This window comes from Lampetra planeri, chromosome 14, assembly GCF_965212315.1.
Source record: "Lampetra planeri chromosome 14, kcLamPlan1.2.h2, whole genome shotgun sequence".
Classification (NCBI taxonomy): Eukaryota; Metazoa; Chordata; class Hyperoartia; order Petromyzontiformes; family Petromyzontidae; genus Lampetra; species Lampetra planeri.
In genome coordinates, this window is record NC_136120.1 from 4,333,466 (window position 1) to 4,351,798 (window position 18,333).

Sequence of the window (18,333 nt, forward strand, 5' to 3'; positions counted from 1 at the left end):
AACATTGCAGGCGACGGGGATAGCATCTCGCTTTCGCGGCGCCCGTCCCGCAAAGGACCACAAACGACCTATAAACACACAGGGCAACCAAAGTGCGTGGACGCGTGAATTAAAGGTCAGCGTCGACAGCGCGTGGAGGGGGGGGGGCAACACGCCGTCAATGCAAAAGAAGAAAACAGCAGAAGGTTGCCTGATGTCACTCTGCGTTCACTGGGGGGGGGGGGGGAGTGTGGGGGGCAGACCTGACCACCACTTGCATGGACAACTTCCCACACTTGGTGGTGGTGGTGGGTGGAGGGGATTTTTCTACAACCGTAGAAATCCCCGAGCAAGCTGGCGGTGGGGATTACGGCAAGGTCAAAGGCACCCCGACTCGCGCGTTTAAAAAAAAATGTTTTGCAAAAAAATTGAAGAAATTTAAATAAATACAACTGGGGGAGTGGGTAGGGTGCTGGGGTGGATGAAGGAAACAAATGTCAACTTGCACAAGTTGATAGCGATAAGGTTGTCGCGGCCTCTGACTTCATCGTAATTGGGCCGTGGGACGCTTGTGCGGGTCGCGGGATTGCGGAACGTTCGTGAGCGGTGCGAGATAACGTTGACCGTGTGCCCCCCCCCCCTGCCCCCCATCATACGACGAAAAGGGAGAAGAATGATAAGAAAAAAACAACAAAAGGAGAAGTGGCGGCCGTGTGCGCGGTACAAAACGGCAGCAGGAAATGAGTGTAAACAAACGAACGCGTGCCATGAACAACACACGGGGGGGGGGGGGGGCACTGCTTGTGTACACAGGGGTAACGTCACTCCTGGGGGGGGGCCCTCTTACCTCGACGGAGGCGTCTGACTGACCTCACTTTCCCAAACGCCGCCCGCCTTCTCTCTCTCTCTTTCTGCTGCCCGCTGCCTTTTGCTGTTGCACGATTCCTGCTCAGACAAGCGGAGTTTCAACAGCGCAGTGTGGCAAGTTGCTGATGTTGTGTTGGTCAGGGGCTGGGGAAGAGACGTTGTGGGGGGGGGGGCGTCGTGTTCGGAGAGTTTTATGGGGCGGGGACGGGGAGAAATCAGGGAATGACCCCCCGGCCGTGTCCTTCCCGCTGCGTAACGCAAAGCCAACTCGGGATTGGAGTCATCATGCGCACACGCGGGCAGTGGGGGGGGAGATGCTCGCACGGGGGACATGGGGACAGGAGCGGGGAAACGAGGCTCGCACGCAGACACCACGGGGCTCGCACGGGGACACACCGGGGGGGTCACGCTCGCACGCACAGAGCTTGCGCGCACCCACACGGAGACTCCCACGGGGACCCGGAGCTTGCGCGCAGACACGGAGACTCCCACGGGGACCCGGGGCTTGCACGCACACACACGGGGACACACACGGGGACACGGGGCAATCGCACCCACATGGAGACTCCCACGGGGACCCGGAGCTTGCACGCACACACGGAGACTCCCACGGGGACCCGGGGCTTGCACGCTCACACACGCAGGGTTGGCACTCACGCCCGCCCGGGCAGGCTGCGACTGCTGCTGCTACTGCACAAGGGAGGGAGGGGTGTGGCGTGCGTGTTGGCCCTATCCACATTACATTATTCTACCCTTGCACTGCCTTTTGGATTCGCGTACGTTTCCTTAACGACCGTCGAACACCTCGTTTGTTAGCTGTGCAATATTCCTCAAGGACCCTCAACTCGTTCTCTGCAATGTCGGTGTTGTTGTTGCTGCTGCTGCTGCTGCTCGGGCTGACACGCAGCACCGCGGATCTCTCGCGTAAAATAGCTGGGCAACTGGCTGAACGGGATCGTCCGTGTAAGAAATAAAATAAACTATAAACGGTGGCCTGTCACCACCAGCAGCGAGTGACGCTTTGCCAGCTGCCAGAGTTGTCCTATGTCCGCGACTTGAGCATACAGACTTCCACTAACCCCGCATTGCAAGCGAGGGAACAACCCCACACCTGCACACCAATTGCTTTTGTGGGGTTTCAACCCGTGTCCACCGGCATTGCCATGGGTTTTTTAGCCGCATGATAAATGGCTGTATATATCAGTAATGAGATGTATGTCAAGGAACAAAGCTTGCGCTTATGAAATTGAAGCCCTGGGGATGAATGTATCTCATTCAGAGGTGTGTCTCCAAGACGTGATGAGAACACATGATACAACTTATTTTTGCGGAAAGTTTAGTTTCCTTTCAAGAAAGGCAATCTTTTAAAAAGGCGTTCAAATGATTTGCCTAATCAGATTCTTATCCGATTTAACTAAGTCGGCATCACCAAGGTCTTCAGCCACTCAAGTCATTGAGTTGAGCATCGTGTCAACAAAGCCACTAAAAGCCAGCTTCAAATGGGATCTGGACTTGAATCATGAGTTCCATCGACAAAGGAATTGCAGGTCGCCCAATTCTAATAACTATGGCATGGAGCAACGTCGACATGCATTCACTCCTCCTCTGTCATCCACTGGTGACTCGTTGCCATGGAGCATCGTAAGGAAACGTCCGCTGATGTTGCCTAACAAAGTCTGGGTAATACCAGGGATAGCAGGGTCAGAGTTCAAGGCACTCAGCCCACGTTCCTGTGAAACATATTTGACCTCGACCTGGTCAAGCTGGATTAACGAATGCCTTGTCTCCATTAGCTCCATCCTTTCCCTACCCTAGTCAATGAACTCGGACAATGACCTGGGTAAGGTGAACATTTTTCGGATAGAAATTCAAGCTTAATGAGGGGAAAGTGCCTGGCTTTGTTTCTTATTTTTAGAGCCAGGGCCGGTTAGCCGATGAGGTTGATCATTCGAGTGAATACTCAAAGCAACATTTTTTTCGTGTTGAAACATTCCGGTTCATTTAAAAATGGTCTACTCCAGAAAATTATGCCATCGTCGTGCACTCTAGTTAGTACTGTGCAGACATTACCAGCCAGTGGACAGAAATCAAACCCCTGACCTAACACAAGCAGCATACTTGCCGACCCTACACATTTAAGCGGTAGGCTACCAATTTGTCAAACCTTTTTACTGCAAACAGATTGTCGAAGCAAAAATTGCTTGAAAATGCTTTTCAAAAACTTCATGAAGTGGTACGGTTATCTTTGAAAACCAGTATGCCGTAAAATGGTGTGTAAAATCGGCAGCCTCAAGTTTAAATGGGTAGGATTGGCAAGTACAAAACTAGCTAATTGGTAAGTTCGCTGACCATTTGGATGCCCAACCAAGCACTGCTGCTGATTATAATCATAAAGAAGAATCCTGATGCCGCAATTTATGAAAAGCACACGTAACACACTGTCCTCCCACTGCACCACAAAGAGGACTGTGTGAACAAGGCCGACAGAGCCAAGCTCTGACCCTTGAAGTGACCTAAAACCAAAGTGGGGTGCTGCCCGGCCGTTCATTATCATTCCGCAAGAGGGAAACGATGACAAGAGCCTCCCCTTGTCTCTAATGTGTCACAGCAGCGTGGATGAGCACCGACTTATTTACAGGCAATGGCTGAGTGCAACACGAGTTCAGTTAAATATAGCAAAAACCTGCAACATGACAAAATGGCGAAGTGAATTCACTATTTGACTCAATTATAAGTTACGGTTAAACTATTCTCACCCACGTTCATGTGGGTGGCACTATTGATCGATTCTATGACATGCGTATACAGTATTCATAAAATCAACTCCTGTTATCCGTAGCCACCCACATATGAAGACCAGATAATAGGGGGAATAACTGCTACATCCAGTAAAACATCATCACTTAATATTTATGCCACACCACTCATGCAGTCCATTTCAAGGAGGCCCCCGCTGGCAGCTGTACCTATGAGGCACAAGGTGACTGCAGCACCAGCCAGCAAGTGGGCTACAATATGCCTATAGGAGGGGACAATGATGCTATGTGGCTTTCCAACAGTCATCTGGAAATTCTTCACACATTTTAACCGTGACTCCAGCACATATTTTTTTGAATAATGTAAATGGAACTTTTACATTAATACTGCAATCTTAATTTGAAGCTTTCGTGACTGCAGGGATCCATACTCTTTGGTTCTTTCGGTAAAGTCATATAGGTATAAAATATAATTAAAATAAATCACGACGTTTCGGGCGCAACAAAAGCATCCGTCACCTGATGACGGACGCTGATGACAGACGCTTGTGTTGTGCCCGAAACGTCGTTATTTATTTTATTTTATACCTACGTGACTTTACCGAAAGAACCAAAGAGTATTAATACTGCAGGTGAAATATAATTCACACACCACAGTATTTACCAGTGTGGCTGCCAGGCTCAAACCGAAACCTCTGCAAAAAGCAAACGTGCTACTGCTCAACCACGTCACCACTTCAGCGTGACTCCTCGTATTTGTACAAAAATGCAGATAAGAATCCATATGCAATTAACATAAATTTCCACAAACAGGGCTTGCGGATATAACAAGAATATCAGATAATAGGGTTGGGTAGGGGGAGTCTCACTGTATACACTACAGTACGAATTTTACAATGAGTGCTGTAATGCAATGACAAGTTAAATTAACAAACACAAATCAAGTAATTTGTGATAAAGTACCTTGCACATCATGAGTGAAGATGGTAATTTTATTACGTATGCATGTTGAACTTTTTTTTGCACCATACGTAGCCAACCGTGCTAATTGGAGGTGGGAAACCTATCTTCCCAAGCAGAGTCAAAGTATGATTTAAAATAATTCATCTCCACAAATGTAGAAAACACAGCGCCACCTACTGCTGTATTTAAATGGCTACAGGGTATGAAGTTGTGTTGTATGGTCCCAAGGAGAGGGAGCCTTCTGATCAGGCTTTTGTCACAAAACAATATCAAGCAGAAAAAAAATACAGTTTTGTGTACATGCATGCTGATTTAACTTTTATGAAAAAGGCTAAAGAACACGGTGCATTTAATGGTCTGAAAGTGAACAAGTAAGCGGCGCAACAAATAGCCTTGCGTGTTTTTGATATTTACTTGCATGAAATGTTGCGCGATAAAAAATGGGATGTCGAAGAAGGGCGAGTTAAATAAGGCAAGGAAATCCTATAGTGGTACCGGGAATCATGATATGATTTGTCTGACAACTGACGCAGGAACTGCACCAATGTAGTCAGTTTAGTCTCATAACTCATCACCAATCGTTCAAATACAATTCATCAATTTAGTGGCTGTGCTGGCAACATCACGGCAAACACAGCAACTCAGAATAAGGCACGGGCAAAGTGTATTGTCACTATTATGTGATAGTTAATAGGCATGTAACATACGCAAATTAGAGGCCATATTGATGAAGGAAAGGCAGTTTTCGGTAGGGCACATTCGATTGAAGGATGATAGGTCGGTGGTCAAGACAGAAGAGTGGCAGCCAAAGAGGAGATTATGTCCGAGAGGATGCCTGCTGAATTGATACAATGAAATCGGCTCAAGTGCTGATGCCAGATGGACTGTTAGAACACAGGACCACGATAAGATGACGGCTTGTGAAAGCCTTCATCCAGCAGTTGACTGATCATGGCTGATGATGACGACGAGGCATGTGACAATTACCAGATGCATGGCTACGTAGTGCTGCTTTCTGACTTGAAAAAAACACCATAATTCAGGCTGCGGAAATAAACCTTTGCGGGCGTGAAAGGGAGCGCGTCTTCTGGCTGCATCCCAAACAAAAACACAAAACACTTGGCACTTCAGCACCAAAATGTCCAAGCAGATCACAATGAGTCGAACGTAGCAACGGCTCTCGGTGTCAAATTGTCAGTACTCAATGTGCTGTCACGTTAGTAAAAGCAAATTTCAGTTTTTTTTCCGGTCACCAGACTTTAAGCAGACTCGCAACAATGCAACACACACACACCCGCGGACAAACAGGCACAATGGCCAATGCGTAGCTCAGCAGACAAAGTGATGAGGCCTTGCTAGGATTAGCCCGAAGCAGGTAGGATTACATAATGGCTGGAACAGCTCTCGAGAGTTTGTTCCAGAAATATTATAGATTTTTTTGTTGTTATCCCACTTCGCAACGCTGGAAACTACCAAACACTGTCGCTATGTACACAGATGCTGTGAACGATGGGGTGTATTCCACACCGGTTCACAATGACACCAGTGTGTAGAGAGAGACACTAGGCGGAGGAGACCCGAGGCACGATGGGGATGGGCAAGGTTTACAAAACGTGTGCAGGGTTACGTAATATTTACCGTACAAAACCCAAAATAATAAGGGTTGTCGCTACGGGCTGTCGCTACGTCTTGCTTGAATGTTGCAGCCGCACGACCCGGGGTAAGCCAAGGGTGGATTTCTCTCTTTCTCTGCCAGCGTGCAGCAAAAAGGTCTCAGAAACCCTGGCAGCAAACGCACCCACACCGATGTGTCGCCTGCGAACTTGTGTCCCATTGCAGAAGGGGGGGGGGGGCAACATGCAGTGCGGGCATGGTGAGATCTGGTGTGCAAACTATGGGAGGAAATTATTGATCAATTCAAAAGAGCTATCAATTTTTTTTAAGCTCATGTAAACATGACGTATTTCGAGTCGGTCGTGTACTGTATTGTAAGCTTTATCGCATGGGTTCACTTGACCCCAACAAACCACTTGTGGTCACTTTTTACTTTTTTTTATATTAAAACCCTTATTTTGTACATGACCACAGATAGCAGGGTTTCTGTTTCAAATTAATAATCAAATACATTAAAAACATGACAATTTTGCGTACAGATATTTTCTCTACCCAATACTGCTATTTTATTTAAAAAATTATCCTTTATTTGTCATTTGCATACCTAACACGCATGTCAAATGTTTGATTCCTCGTACGACACTATTTGCTTAATTACTGTAATTAAATTAGTTTCTCCTTTTGATAACCCAGGTCACGCTTTCAAATGAGACGATCCTGGTCTCTTGAGTTCTCACCTGGTTAAACAAATAAACTCCACTTAGACTTTCTTAAACAAATACGTGATCGCCTACCTCGAAAAAAATATTTGAAAAAGAAAAGCAATCCATCTTTATAAAACTTCCACAGCTTTGTAATGGCCCCAATAAGTTTCTACTCACAAAACCGGACAAGAAGCATCTGTATTAATGTCAAAGGTACGTGCTAGATTCGGGGCGAGCTCCACGTGCATTTTGGAGCCACCTTCATCGCCAGCAGGTAAGTACAGCCCAATAAACACGGAGCCATCACGATGGCCACATACTTTTGCCACAACCATTGGGCGTGATGTGTTAGGTCTCAGCACATGTTGCCAAGACAACGGAAATAATGTTGAGCGCCTGGTCTTCTTTCAAAACATATTTCTCATTTATGGAGGAGGGAGGGGGGTTCCTCATAGCTAACAGAGCTTGTGAATTGGCAAAACACCTCACGTAATGGTTTATATTAAAAACAAGTTTGACATACACACCAGGGGCGTAATGATGCATACAATTATTTATATCGATGTTTAAGTTGAGAATAACTACAGTATATGCGCCACTTTTGTACGCATCAATCACGTGTAAGAATCAATGCGTTTTTGTATGCATCTACAATGTATAGCACCGGTAACAATTCGTCGAATGAAAACTTATCAACTATTTTTCTTTTGTGGTGGTGGTGGATTACTGTACTCGAGCCCCTCTTAAATTGGCAGCCAGCTATAGATCCTGCCTCCTGAAGACGGGAAACCCCCAACAAGCCACACTCCAGGGTGATGCAGAAGGCAGGAAACCCCCAACAAGCCACGCCCAGGGTGACGCGGCTGATGATAGCGATGATGTCTCCAAGCCCCACCAAACGCGGGAACTTTATTGTAACACCCATAAAAAAACAGGTTTCCAGACCAATGACAACACGACGAGTACAATAAGGGGAGCAAACGTACTGTAGTTTGAAGTCGCTACGTAATAATAAGGCAGCTCTTTTAAGTTTCATGAAACACAGCAGCCATTACTGCGTAGGGTTTGTTTTATGGTGTTTCTATCCAAACTGCATTGGTAGTCAATCAAATACTTTTTTTAAAACAAATGTATGAACTAAAGCTGAAAAAGACATTTAGGAAAGTATAATGGCATGGCAGCCAAAAGAGAATGACTAAGATACTGCAAATGGATGAACATCGTGGAGATGGAACAATGAGATCAGCTCATTTACACAAGCAAAATTGATTATTCAATCCTAACATCATGAGGGATGATGACAATGTCGGGAGACCTTCATCCTGCAATGGATGGATCATGGTTGTTGATGACCTGTTCACAGTAAAGCAGTTTAATGTTTAAACACCACATTACAGTTAATTTTATTTATTTTGGAATCTGAAACACACCGATTACACCCCGAACGTGCTCTTGGCATTAGGGCACCCAGGAATGGTGTTTGGCAAAAGGGTGACCTAAAATCTTATTTTAAGCACTCGCAGCTGGGACAAATTAAATTAAGTGAAAGGCCAAATTTAAAAGCGATTATATATATATAGTCGCCGGGGACTGGGAGGAAACTATCTAACATTCCACACATTAAAACAAATTATTCCAAATCCAAGATCTCCGCTGTGCCTGCCCAGTGCACAAGCTTTACGGAGTCACCTGAGCCAAGAAGGCCATTTCACACCAACCTAAACCTATATAGCCCACCCTTGTTGGTAGTATAACCCATGCCGGATTATACCACCTGCCGTCGGATTAAACATCGCCCTTTGGAGAGAGACGCTTGACCTTTACACTTTAATGTGGCCGTTTCAAGTTGTAATTGAAGCTCATGGACATTCGAGTCTCTTTGCATCAAATGGCTGCGGCACATCAGGATACACGCCAGCCGAACTTGAAACCAGGAGCACGTTCCTCTGACTGCAAGCCGGCCACCTCTAACCACTGCCTGACACTGCAGCCATGCTTGCAGTATCACGAAACCCGCGAATATTCATAAATGCAATTGCATTTCATGACAGCTTTTTTTCCCTAAAAAAAACAGATTCACAATGAACAAAGGACCAAGAAACCACCTCTCCATGGCCAAGACATCAGCGGAAGAGCTTGACGGGGTGGATGGATTGTTTTCTACCTGTGACTTTACCGAAAGAACCAAAGAGTATGAATTCCTGCAGTCACGAAAGCTTCAAATCAACATTGGAGTGGATGGAGTTGGTAGCACCAGTATGGTTGAGACGTTATCAGTCCGAGGATGGGCCCGTCAAGGATGTTTAGTTTATTTATTTATTTATTTTCAAGTTCATTTATTAGGTATAGCCCTGTGAGCCATTCGGCTCTTGAATCGGGTGCAGCCGCAACAAACAAAAAACATGAACAAAAAACATCTTAAAGTGAATATGTGACTGAGTGCAAACAGAAAATCCAAGAAAAGACAGCAAAATATTGCAAAAAAAACACCGCACACCAACGCTGTGTGCAAAAATCCCAGTGGGATGCAAGTCAAACAACCAACAACAACCACAAAACAACTTAGATTAAGGCCATCAGTCTAACTCTGTACTACAACAAACATTAGACATGGGGGGGGGGCGTGGATGGGATAGGGGGACGGTGATGGGATAGGGGGACGGTGATGGGATAAGGGGGGGACCCCCTTCCCACCACCCATTGCAACGCAATCGACGGCAGAGGGAATAGCCCTCAACGGGCAGAGGGGTTCCCCCACACTCAGGACACCCCCCCCACATCCCAGTCATGGCTCCACCCCTCGTCCATGGGGCCGTACATTACGTCACCCCCCTTTGGACCGTACCACTCCAAACCGGGGCGACGTGGAGGGGGGGGGGGGTTTAATTGTAATCTTCGGCTTAAATGGAAATTCCTTAAGCCCCCCTTTGGTTGGGAAGCCACACACAAAAGCATGTTAACGAGATACAACAGTGGCTGGAATATTAAACAAGTGCACAGTTTAAACATCAACAGCAAACACCTTACAAGCAGTTATAGATTAAGAATAATGCAGTTGTTTTATCGGAGGTGAAGACTAATCCAGTTGTATTGTCAAATGTTCCATGTGTTGTACAAAAACTCGCTGCATTCATCAATAACACAGCCTCGCAAAAGACAATCATTAAGCTGCGATTCAGGGAATGACCCCTCACTACAACATCGACCGTGAAAAGAAGTCCCCAATCGCACCGCTGCCAAGTCGGTATCACCAAATCATAAGGTGTCAACAAAAGCCTTTTTTGTGACAGTATCATTATGGGGGTTTATTTTTTTGTTATTTCTACCGGACAAATGCCAAAGCATCTATCGAACGTTTAAACACGACATACAGCCGATGGCTTTCACGCACGTGGTGGCCCAGCTTATTCTACCTCTGTCGAGTTATTTCTCGTTTTCATGCCACCAGTTTTACTTAACTTTCCAAAAAGGAGCCAAAGGCCCCCCCCCCCCCCCCCCGTTTGCCTCGATTTCGCCTCCCGATTTGCTCGGGGACGTCCTTCACGCCTCGCCGACTCTACCACACACACAAGCCCCTAACCCTTTGTGCCATCTGCCTCCCTCTCTTGCACAGAACAACCGATTGGGGGTGGGGTGGGGAAGAACATTTTTTCCATTATGTCTACGCATAGAGCTCTGGCAGCGTTTCAGAACTCTCTCTCTCCCCCTCCAACCCCCATCGCAAGTTTATTCGATGCCAACGTTGCATATCCAGAGAGTCGATCTGAGAAGCATGCGAGCGAACACTCGCTGTTGGCTTTATTCAAGCGTCCTTTGTTGCTATAGCGAGCTCCGCATAATAAGCCCTCGGGTCTCTGCTAAGCAACTGCGGGGGGGGGGGGTCCCTCTCCCTCCCTCCTCTGTAAACCTGCGTGGGTCGTGACCTCAAATGTAGAGGCAAAGGGGGGTGGTGGTGGTTGCCCCCCTCCAATTGCATTCACATTTACAAGAATCCGAAAGCAAAGGGGAATCCTAAAACATAACATTGGAATGGCTTTTAAGAAGTAGCCTTTATTAAATTCAACGTGTTTGGGGAAAGCCCTCCCATTTACTCTGAATACCAGAGACAATTCTAGATTTGAAGTTTTCAGAGACAACCCCAATCAAATCCCCCCCCACCACCACCGCTGACAAATGGACTGAGCCGGACGTGGCCCAGTTAAAGGAGCCAGTGTATTTTCCACATCACATCCCCGCCACTTGCCAACCACGAGGTGCCCAATTGGTTTGTGGGCATCGCGTTCCAGAGGGAGCGGGGGGAAACGCGAGCGGGGATTGGCGCAGAGGTGGGCGGGGACTTGCTTGGGTCGATTGTGTTGGCCAATAGCGAAAACCATCGCTCATGCACTGTGGGATTTACAGCTGATGGGTTTGAAAGGAGAGGGTGGGGGGCTTTCCTCCAGACCTCAAAAACATTACCAGATCAATTTGGTTATTACTATAGCGTAGTAGTAGTAGAACTATTATTATTTAAGCCGTCTGTGACCTTGAAAACGTTTCACACTGTGTGATCAATACATATGAAAGCTTATCAGATATGTATTTATTTCATGACCTTGTTTTCTCTGTGGACTGCATTCTTACATCCCCGTATTCAATCGGTTTCATTCATTGCACAAAGCAATACTAATATCCTGGAGTCCTGGACCCCCAATAGAGGTCCAGCCGACTTTGTTTTTTGTGTGTGTAAGAATGCATTTTTACCCCTGACATTTTAAACATAAGCCATCATCAATCCACAGCTGGATGAAAGATCGACAATTAGTAGTCCACACCCAGCGCCTGCACCATGAGCTGATATAATCGTTTTGTGGACGTCCTCTTTGGCACATTCACTCTCATTGCTGCCATTTACGGAATTGTTTTTATTGCCCACTGGACATTTATTCTGGCGACGTGATTTTCCCAAGCAGACTTTTATTAACAGTAAAGACTTATGTCATAAACCTGCGGATTTTCTCATATCCGTGAGTTCTGGCATTCATTTTTATAGAGTGATAATATGTAATCGCCAAATCCTAAAAGATTGTTATGACAACATTCTCTCCGGTCTGAGAAAATAAAGTACTTTAAAACTAGAATCACAAATGTGCACATCCCCGAGACCAAGTATGTATTACTGGGTAGAAAGCATATTAACTGACAAATACTCTTGGAATATACCAGCAGTCTGACCATTAAGGACATGTTAAGCAGTGGACAATTAGGTTTCTGTGCAGTTTGAAAGCTGAGTGACCTTCTTTAATACCTTTAATACCTGCTTACATTTGCACAATGTTCAACTTCCTCTAAGCCAAACAGTCTCATTATAGCACGAGGTCAAATGCCCAGATTTTCTTTCTCCATGTGTTTTATATTGTGCCTCTTCTCTAGGTCACATCCACTGTTCTCATAGTGTTCTACAGCATCCTTCCATTTTACCCTCCCCTCAGTCTCCCTCTACTCCTTATGCCCGACACCAGCGGCACCCTCTGTCGCCTTTCTCGTGACATCTCCTCCCCAACACACGCCCAAAACTTCTAAGTCTAGCCTCCCTTCCCTATTCAACTATGCCAACCAATAAAATGTATAATTGAAAGCCTAACTTTATAGAGAGGGGGTGGCTGCTTGGTGTAATGGTTAGCACATGGGCCCTTCTACCAGTAGTGGCGTGAGAAATTACAGGACTGCACCTTTACCTTATGAAAAAGAGAAGGGCCATGCTCTTCCTTACCCTACCTCAACTAGAATTTGCAGCCCAAAGACATCACTCAGGTCAGGCAAGGGAACAAAACAGAGACTTTTGGCCCACTAAAGTAGTGGAAAACCCCATCTGGTGCATTTTCAGAAAATAAAAACAAATGGAAATATCAATCCTAACTTCGTGAACATATGCGGGGGGGGGGGGGTAATGACGTAATTTCTACTGTTAACAATAAGTGGGCTTGAGCAGAAAACGTCGCTGGAAGGAAAGGTGGTCACAGTTGTAAATTATACAAAAAAACCTGAATCGCAGCCAATGGAGGGAATGCACCCGGGATGGCATCTACGGCAGAGATGGAGTCATGAAATCAGGCTGTGTGCAGGTGCAAAGTGGATAGTTACGTCGCAAGGGATCATGATAAACGATGGTCAATTGGGGAGGCCAAGGTCTCGATCATGGCTGATGGTGATGTCATGCAAAACCGCAGGCTGCCACTTTCAGCTGTTGCATTCTGAGCACTCAAACCTCCTATATGACCTCATTGCATGCAACACCACACTTTTCAAATACAACTTTATTATTTCACCAGTGTGGCAGCCCTGTTACCCAACACTGTGCTGTATAGTAGCTTTAAGCATTGCTATCACAATGCTGTAACATTACTTGATTGCCATACAATGTCAATGCTCAAAAGGTGGGCATATGACAGTCCGTGTGACAATCCACTGCTGGAAGAGGGCCTCCCTATGCCGTGCCGGTCGACGGGGGTTATTTTTACCACACAATAATGTGGGGAGCATACAAGTACAGTATAACATTGTTTTCTACTGCACTGCCTTCTTGCTGCCCATCAAGTAGGCATATGAAGCAGTGCATTATGCAGGTGTGTGCTGGCTGGTCTGGTACGCATGAAATGCAGTGATGGCACACACACACACACGTGTGATGTCCCCTGATCATACATGTCAAACACAACGCAAGACAACATCTCTTGACAAACATATATATGCATACGTGAAAAAGTCAATGCTCATGTGTACGACTAAGATAAATAAACGCACAAGAGACGCGAACACACAGAGACAGTCCATGTGCTAGGAGCTATTTTAGACACGTAAAGCTGATTAACGAGAATACGCCATAATTCTTCATTGTGCAATTAATTATGTGGAATATAATTACCTTCCGTGCATCCAATATACTGTAATAAAATAGGTAAAGCGGACCCACGTCACTATGCATTGCCCACATATGTCCAGTTACTTAACAGGACATACACCTGTGCCATCACGCATTGCTCAAGTGTACCTGCATGAGGATAACATCACGTATTACAGGAGTGTAGTATGCATCAAATATACACACAAACACACGTGTCCCATCAGCCCATAACAAAGATCCCCCCGTACAGCCTTCAGATATTGAATGTGGATTAGACGTGGCGTGTTTACTCTCCTACACATTAAATGGGACGCGGACAAACACTTGCCTGATCAGTCAATGCTAATGTATCGTGTTTATTGTGCACTCACACACACACACATCAGCATATGGATACTAATATAGTGTATACATCAGACACGTGTACTATTAGTGGACTGTGTCGGCCGAAATGCTGTTACAGCCACACACCAAGGCTGCTTATGGCCAAAATCAACACAATATTACATTGACGAAGAGCACAATGGAGTTCCTCTGGAATTGGTGGTTTTGCATCATCCTTGAGGCTGATATTTTTTTGTAGACAGCGCACGTGTTTAATACCTTAGCTTTTCCGGGGTGTATTATTTTTGTTCTGTTGTTGCTGGGGTTTCTGGCCATATGTACACAATTTACATACCAGTGCGTTTACAGTCACATGCACGCATTAAAGAGACCCATACAAAAGCCTATCAACCATTCTCATATACACCCACGCACAACTGTACAGGGATAAAACAAGTTGTCACTTGTATAACAAAAGATAATGGGACGCACAAACACGTGCCTCTGCCCACATCTTTCCTTCCTCACTCGATACAAATGTGCGTTCGGATTTTGCACTCACAATGGTATACAAATGAATGGGACACACACCCAATACACCCACCAACACACGTGTTACTCACGGCTCAGAGGCTGCGGGTTGCTTTGCTTGGATCGTGGCATCATCACCTTCAGGCGGGCAAACTCCGCATTCGCCTTTGTCTCTCTTTGTTCAGAATGCCCAGCACAATAACCCGAACCGAATCCAAATACTCACGAACACGAAAAAAAACCCCACTAAGAGTTGAGCAAGGGCAGTGTTGACACACAGCAACCCACGGGGCCAGCTGTATCACATCATCATCATCAACGCCCCAATCATCCTTGTCGCATTGCTAATTATTGCGGCTCCTGTTGTTATAATCATCATGAGCAGAGGCTCAATTCGAACGCCACTTGGCTTGGCCTGGTTCGCCCGAGCAGAGGAAATGGACGCGGTGATGACGCTCGTGTGTGTGTGTGTTGCGCGTCCGCTTAAGAGGCAAACGACGGTGTTAACGACGACGACGATGATGATGATGATGACGACGATGGTTGCATCGGTGGTAACGTTGGTAAGGAGTTAACTGCAGAGAAAAGGGCGGCGGCGAGAGCGGTGTGGAAGCGCGCTCATGTGCAGGGAAGGATTCCCATTGAGAAAAAACACGGCGTGACGTCACAGTGGGGGTCACGCCCAGCGGGCCTCCCCCGTGGGGGTCCATCAGGGCGGGTGTCCCCCCCACGACGGACGACGATGCAGAAGTTAAATGTCACTTGAAAAGACGAAAAATGTATATATTTTGTTGGAGAGAGACTGTGGTTGATACTGCATTGAATGATAATCTTTGTTTAGACTGCAGGAGGGATACGATGAGCGATGAAGATATTTTTCAGGGATGTCTAATATGGGCGGGTCAGCAAGTTACAACGGCGAACAATACAAGACAACGAGATGAGTGCAAAATAAAGAAAATGGTAAGCATGTCACTAAATATAAACAATAACAAAACTAAAGTCAGATTTGTCAAGATTGAGCAAGGCAAAAAACAACAAAGATAACACAATTATTGAGTTCCTCAATAAATTGCACGTTAACATTGAACTAACGGCACAGGCAATTGCCAAAGTTATATTTGCAAATGTGACTGACTGTATCCAGCACTAATCTTCTGCTTCGGAATATTTTTTGAAGGAACATTTATGGCACCAATGGGGGAAAAAAGGTTGTTCAAAAATGTTGGTGCTGCAACGGCAAAGGCTTTGTCACCTATTCCAGTTCTTGCTCTTGGGACAGTTAAAAGGTAATTGGATGGACGGCTTCAGCTTTCTTGCATTTGCCAATGGGGTTTCAAAGACAATTGCACACGTTTTTTTGGTTGCATGCTCACCACCGAGGTTCACCTATTTTAAGGACGTCCCATCTGACTTATAAGCGCCTCGAGCAGCCCACTAGAGATAATTTCCCTTAATCCCAAAATTAATGTCGTGTAAGAACCCATTGAGATAATGTCGTCTTGCAAGGCAGACTTCTTGGCAGGGCATTCTGAGCTCGACCCTAAGCTTGGCAACCATTACTTCACGATGAGACAGGACCTGCAATCGTATGTGGTTCAACCAGAGTGAAAGTGTACAGGGGCCGTCCATAAATGACGTCACGCACCTAGGGGGGGGTCAGACATTTGTGACGATGTGTGACGAGCGGGGGTTGAGAAATGTGACGTCACATCAAAATGCGCAACTTTAAATAAATATAGACAACACGTTCTACTTAATTAAATAGACTTTTAAATAAATGTTTTCTCCTACAACATCAGAGTGCAGCGCCACATTAAATACACGCTACAATGACAATAGTTTAAAGCTATTTGAAGCATGTTTTATTTTCAAAATGGAAATATGTTTTTTTGGAGGGGATGGGAGCTTTGTGACGTCATATTTGAGGGGGGTCTGACTTTTTTGTGACGCCATGTGACGAAGGGGGGGGTCAAAAAATCGTCCAAAATCGCGTGACGTCATTTATGGACGGCCCCCCAGAGAACGCCAAAGGGAATGCAAAGTAGAATAATCATTTATGGCTCGGGGTGAGCAGCTATATCAGGGGACCTTATTTGCAAATATCAAAATATTTTCACACTTTTAAAGTATGAAAATATTTTGATACTGGCAAAATAGTCCCATGGTATAGGTGATGACGTCATGCGACACGAGGTCGGTGAGGTAGATGAGTGATGACGTCACGCGAGATTTGGGCCGAGTTGTGGAGCGATGATGTCACGAGTCATGGAGGGGTTCACATGGGGGTGGTGACATCATGGAACTCGGGTGAAGTGAAGTGGCGATGGGTGACGTCACGCAACACGAGATAGGTGAGAGGTGAGATGACGTCACGAGAAATTTGTGTGAAGCGGGCAAGAGGGACGTAAACCAAGACAGAACTTTAAAATTCAAATATACAAAAATATTAAATGTCTAGAACACAACTATAAATTGTTAAAAACGTACGTATCGCAATGTATCTCCAGGTTTGGCTTTGTCTTTGTTTCTCAAATGGCTTTCCCCTCTCCTCCACCATTTCTCAGCCACGTGCTATCCCTCCGTTCCTCTCGTCTCTCGCTCATCATCATCATGGCAGTGGCTAGGCGATGTCGACTCCACTGCCTGGGGTGCAGGAGGTCGTCCGCTCCATCCCAGACCCTCACACCTGCTGTACATTTGGAGTTTGCGGTCTTGCTTCTCTCTTCCCACGTGGTCTGTGGGTGCTCCGGTCCCCCCCCCCCTTGCACGTTTACAATCAACATGACGCATTCTCAGAGTATTTGGTTGACTACTTGCTGTAAATGTGATGGTGGGCCACTTCGTTGCGTTGTCATATGTGGCCAGGTCGCTTATGAAAAAGAGCAAATAAGCTCAGTGGGCCTTTGTAGCTTAAATAGTTTGGGTGGTGGTGGTGGTGGTGGTGGTTTGTGGGGTGGGATGGTGGTGGTGGTGTGTGGGGAGGGTGGTGGTGTGGGGTGGTGGTGGTAGTGTGGGGTGGTGGTGGTGTGTGGGGGTTAGCACGCTGCGCTACGAACCCGGTGACCCAAGTTCGATTCCCGCTCACGGCTACGAACACCGGTGACGATTATCTGAACCGGTCCTCCCCTAGGTCGACTCAGCCTCAAACGAGTATCTGGTGCGGTGCGTAAAAACATCGCCACTGGGGGAGACAAAGGTGGCCGGGCGTGGTGCTGGTCACCCATCCCCTCGTGTGCCGTTCTGGCCGTCATAGATACTCGCTAACAGCACTTGCCCCTACAGTTATGACTATACGGGGGATCTTTATCTTTGGTGCGTGGGGGGGGGAGGCGTGACGTCAGCACGTACAACTGATTTGTTTCTGTTGACGTCATCACGCAGATGTGCGCGGTGACGTCACTATATCATTAAGTTCGCAAGTATATCACACACAGTACGTGATTTATATCATTGGTGATGGATACACGCTCGGGGTGGAGATGGCAGGCACGCAGGAACCCAGAACAACGGCTGTTGGGATGCGGCGGACGTCAACCACCGCTTGGGGGTCGTCTATAATGACGTCACGCGATTTTGGAAGATTTTCGACCTCCCCCCTCGTCACGCGGCGTCAAAAAAGTCAGACCCCCCTAAAATATGACGTCACAAAGCTCTGTCCCCACCCCCCCAAAGTAAAACATGCTTCAAATCCAGAGCCGGCCCAGCCACT

General features: G+C 46.4%; 1 protein-coding gene across 5 annotated transcripts in view; it reads right to left on the reverse strand.

Annotated features, from left to right (window-relative positions):
* The window catches only part of LOC144722320 (zinc finger protein 40-like), a 100,617-nt gene extending 85,350 nt beyond the window's left edge, over positions 1 to 15,267 (reverse strand). For 4 of the 5 annotated variants that reach the window (XM_078600482.1, XM_078600481.1, XM_078600490.1 and 1 more), the window contains exon 1: positions 14,714 to 15,267. In XM_078600482.1, coding sequence (XP_078456608.1) covers positions 14,714 to 14,756 — 43 coding nt within the window. In that variant the 5' untranslated portion in view covers positions 14,757 to 15,267. Of the gene's footprint in view, positions 1 to 826; positions 944 to 14,713 lie in introns of those variants that run through there. The other variant, XM_078600485.1, reaches the window with a different exon arrangement.
* Positions 15,268 to 18,333: the final 3,066 nt, after the last annotated feature.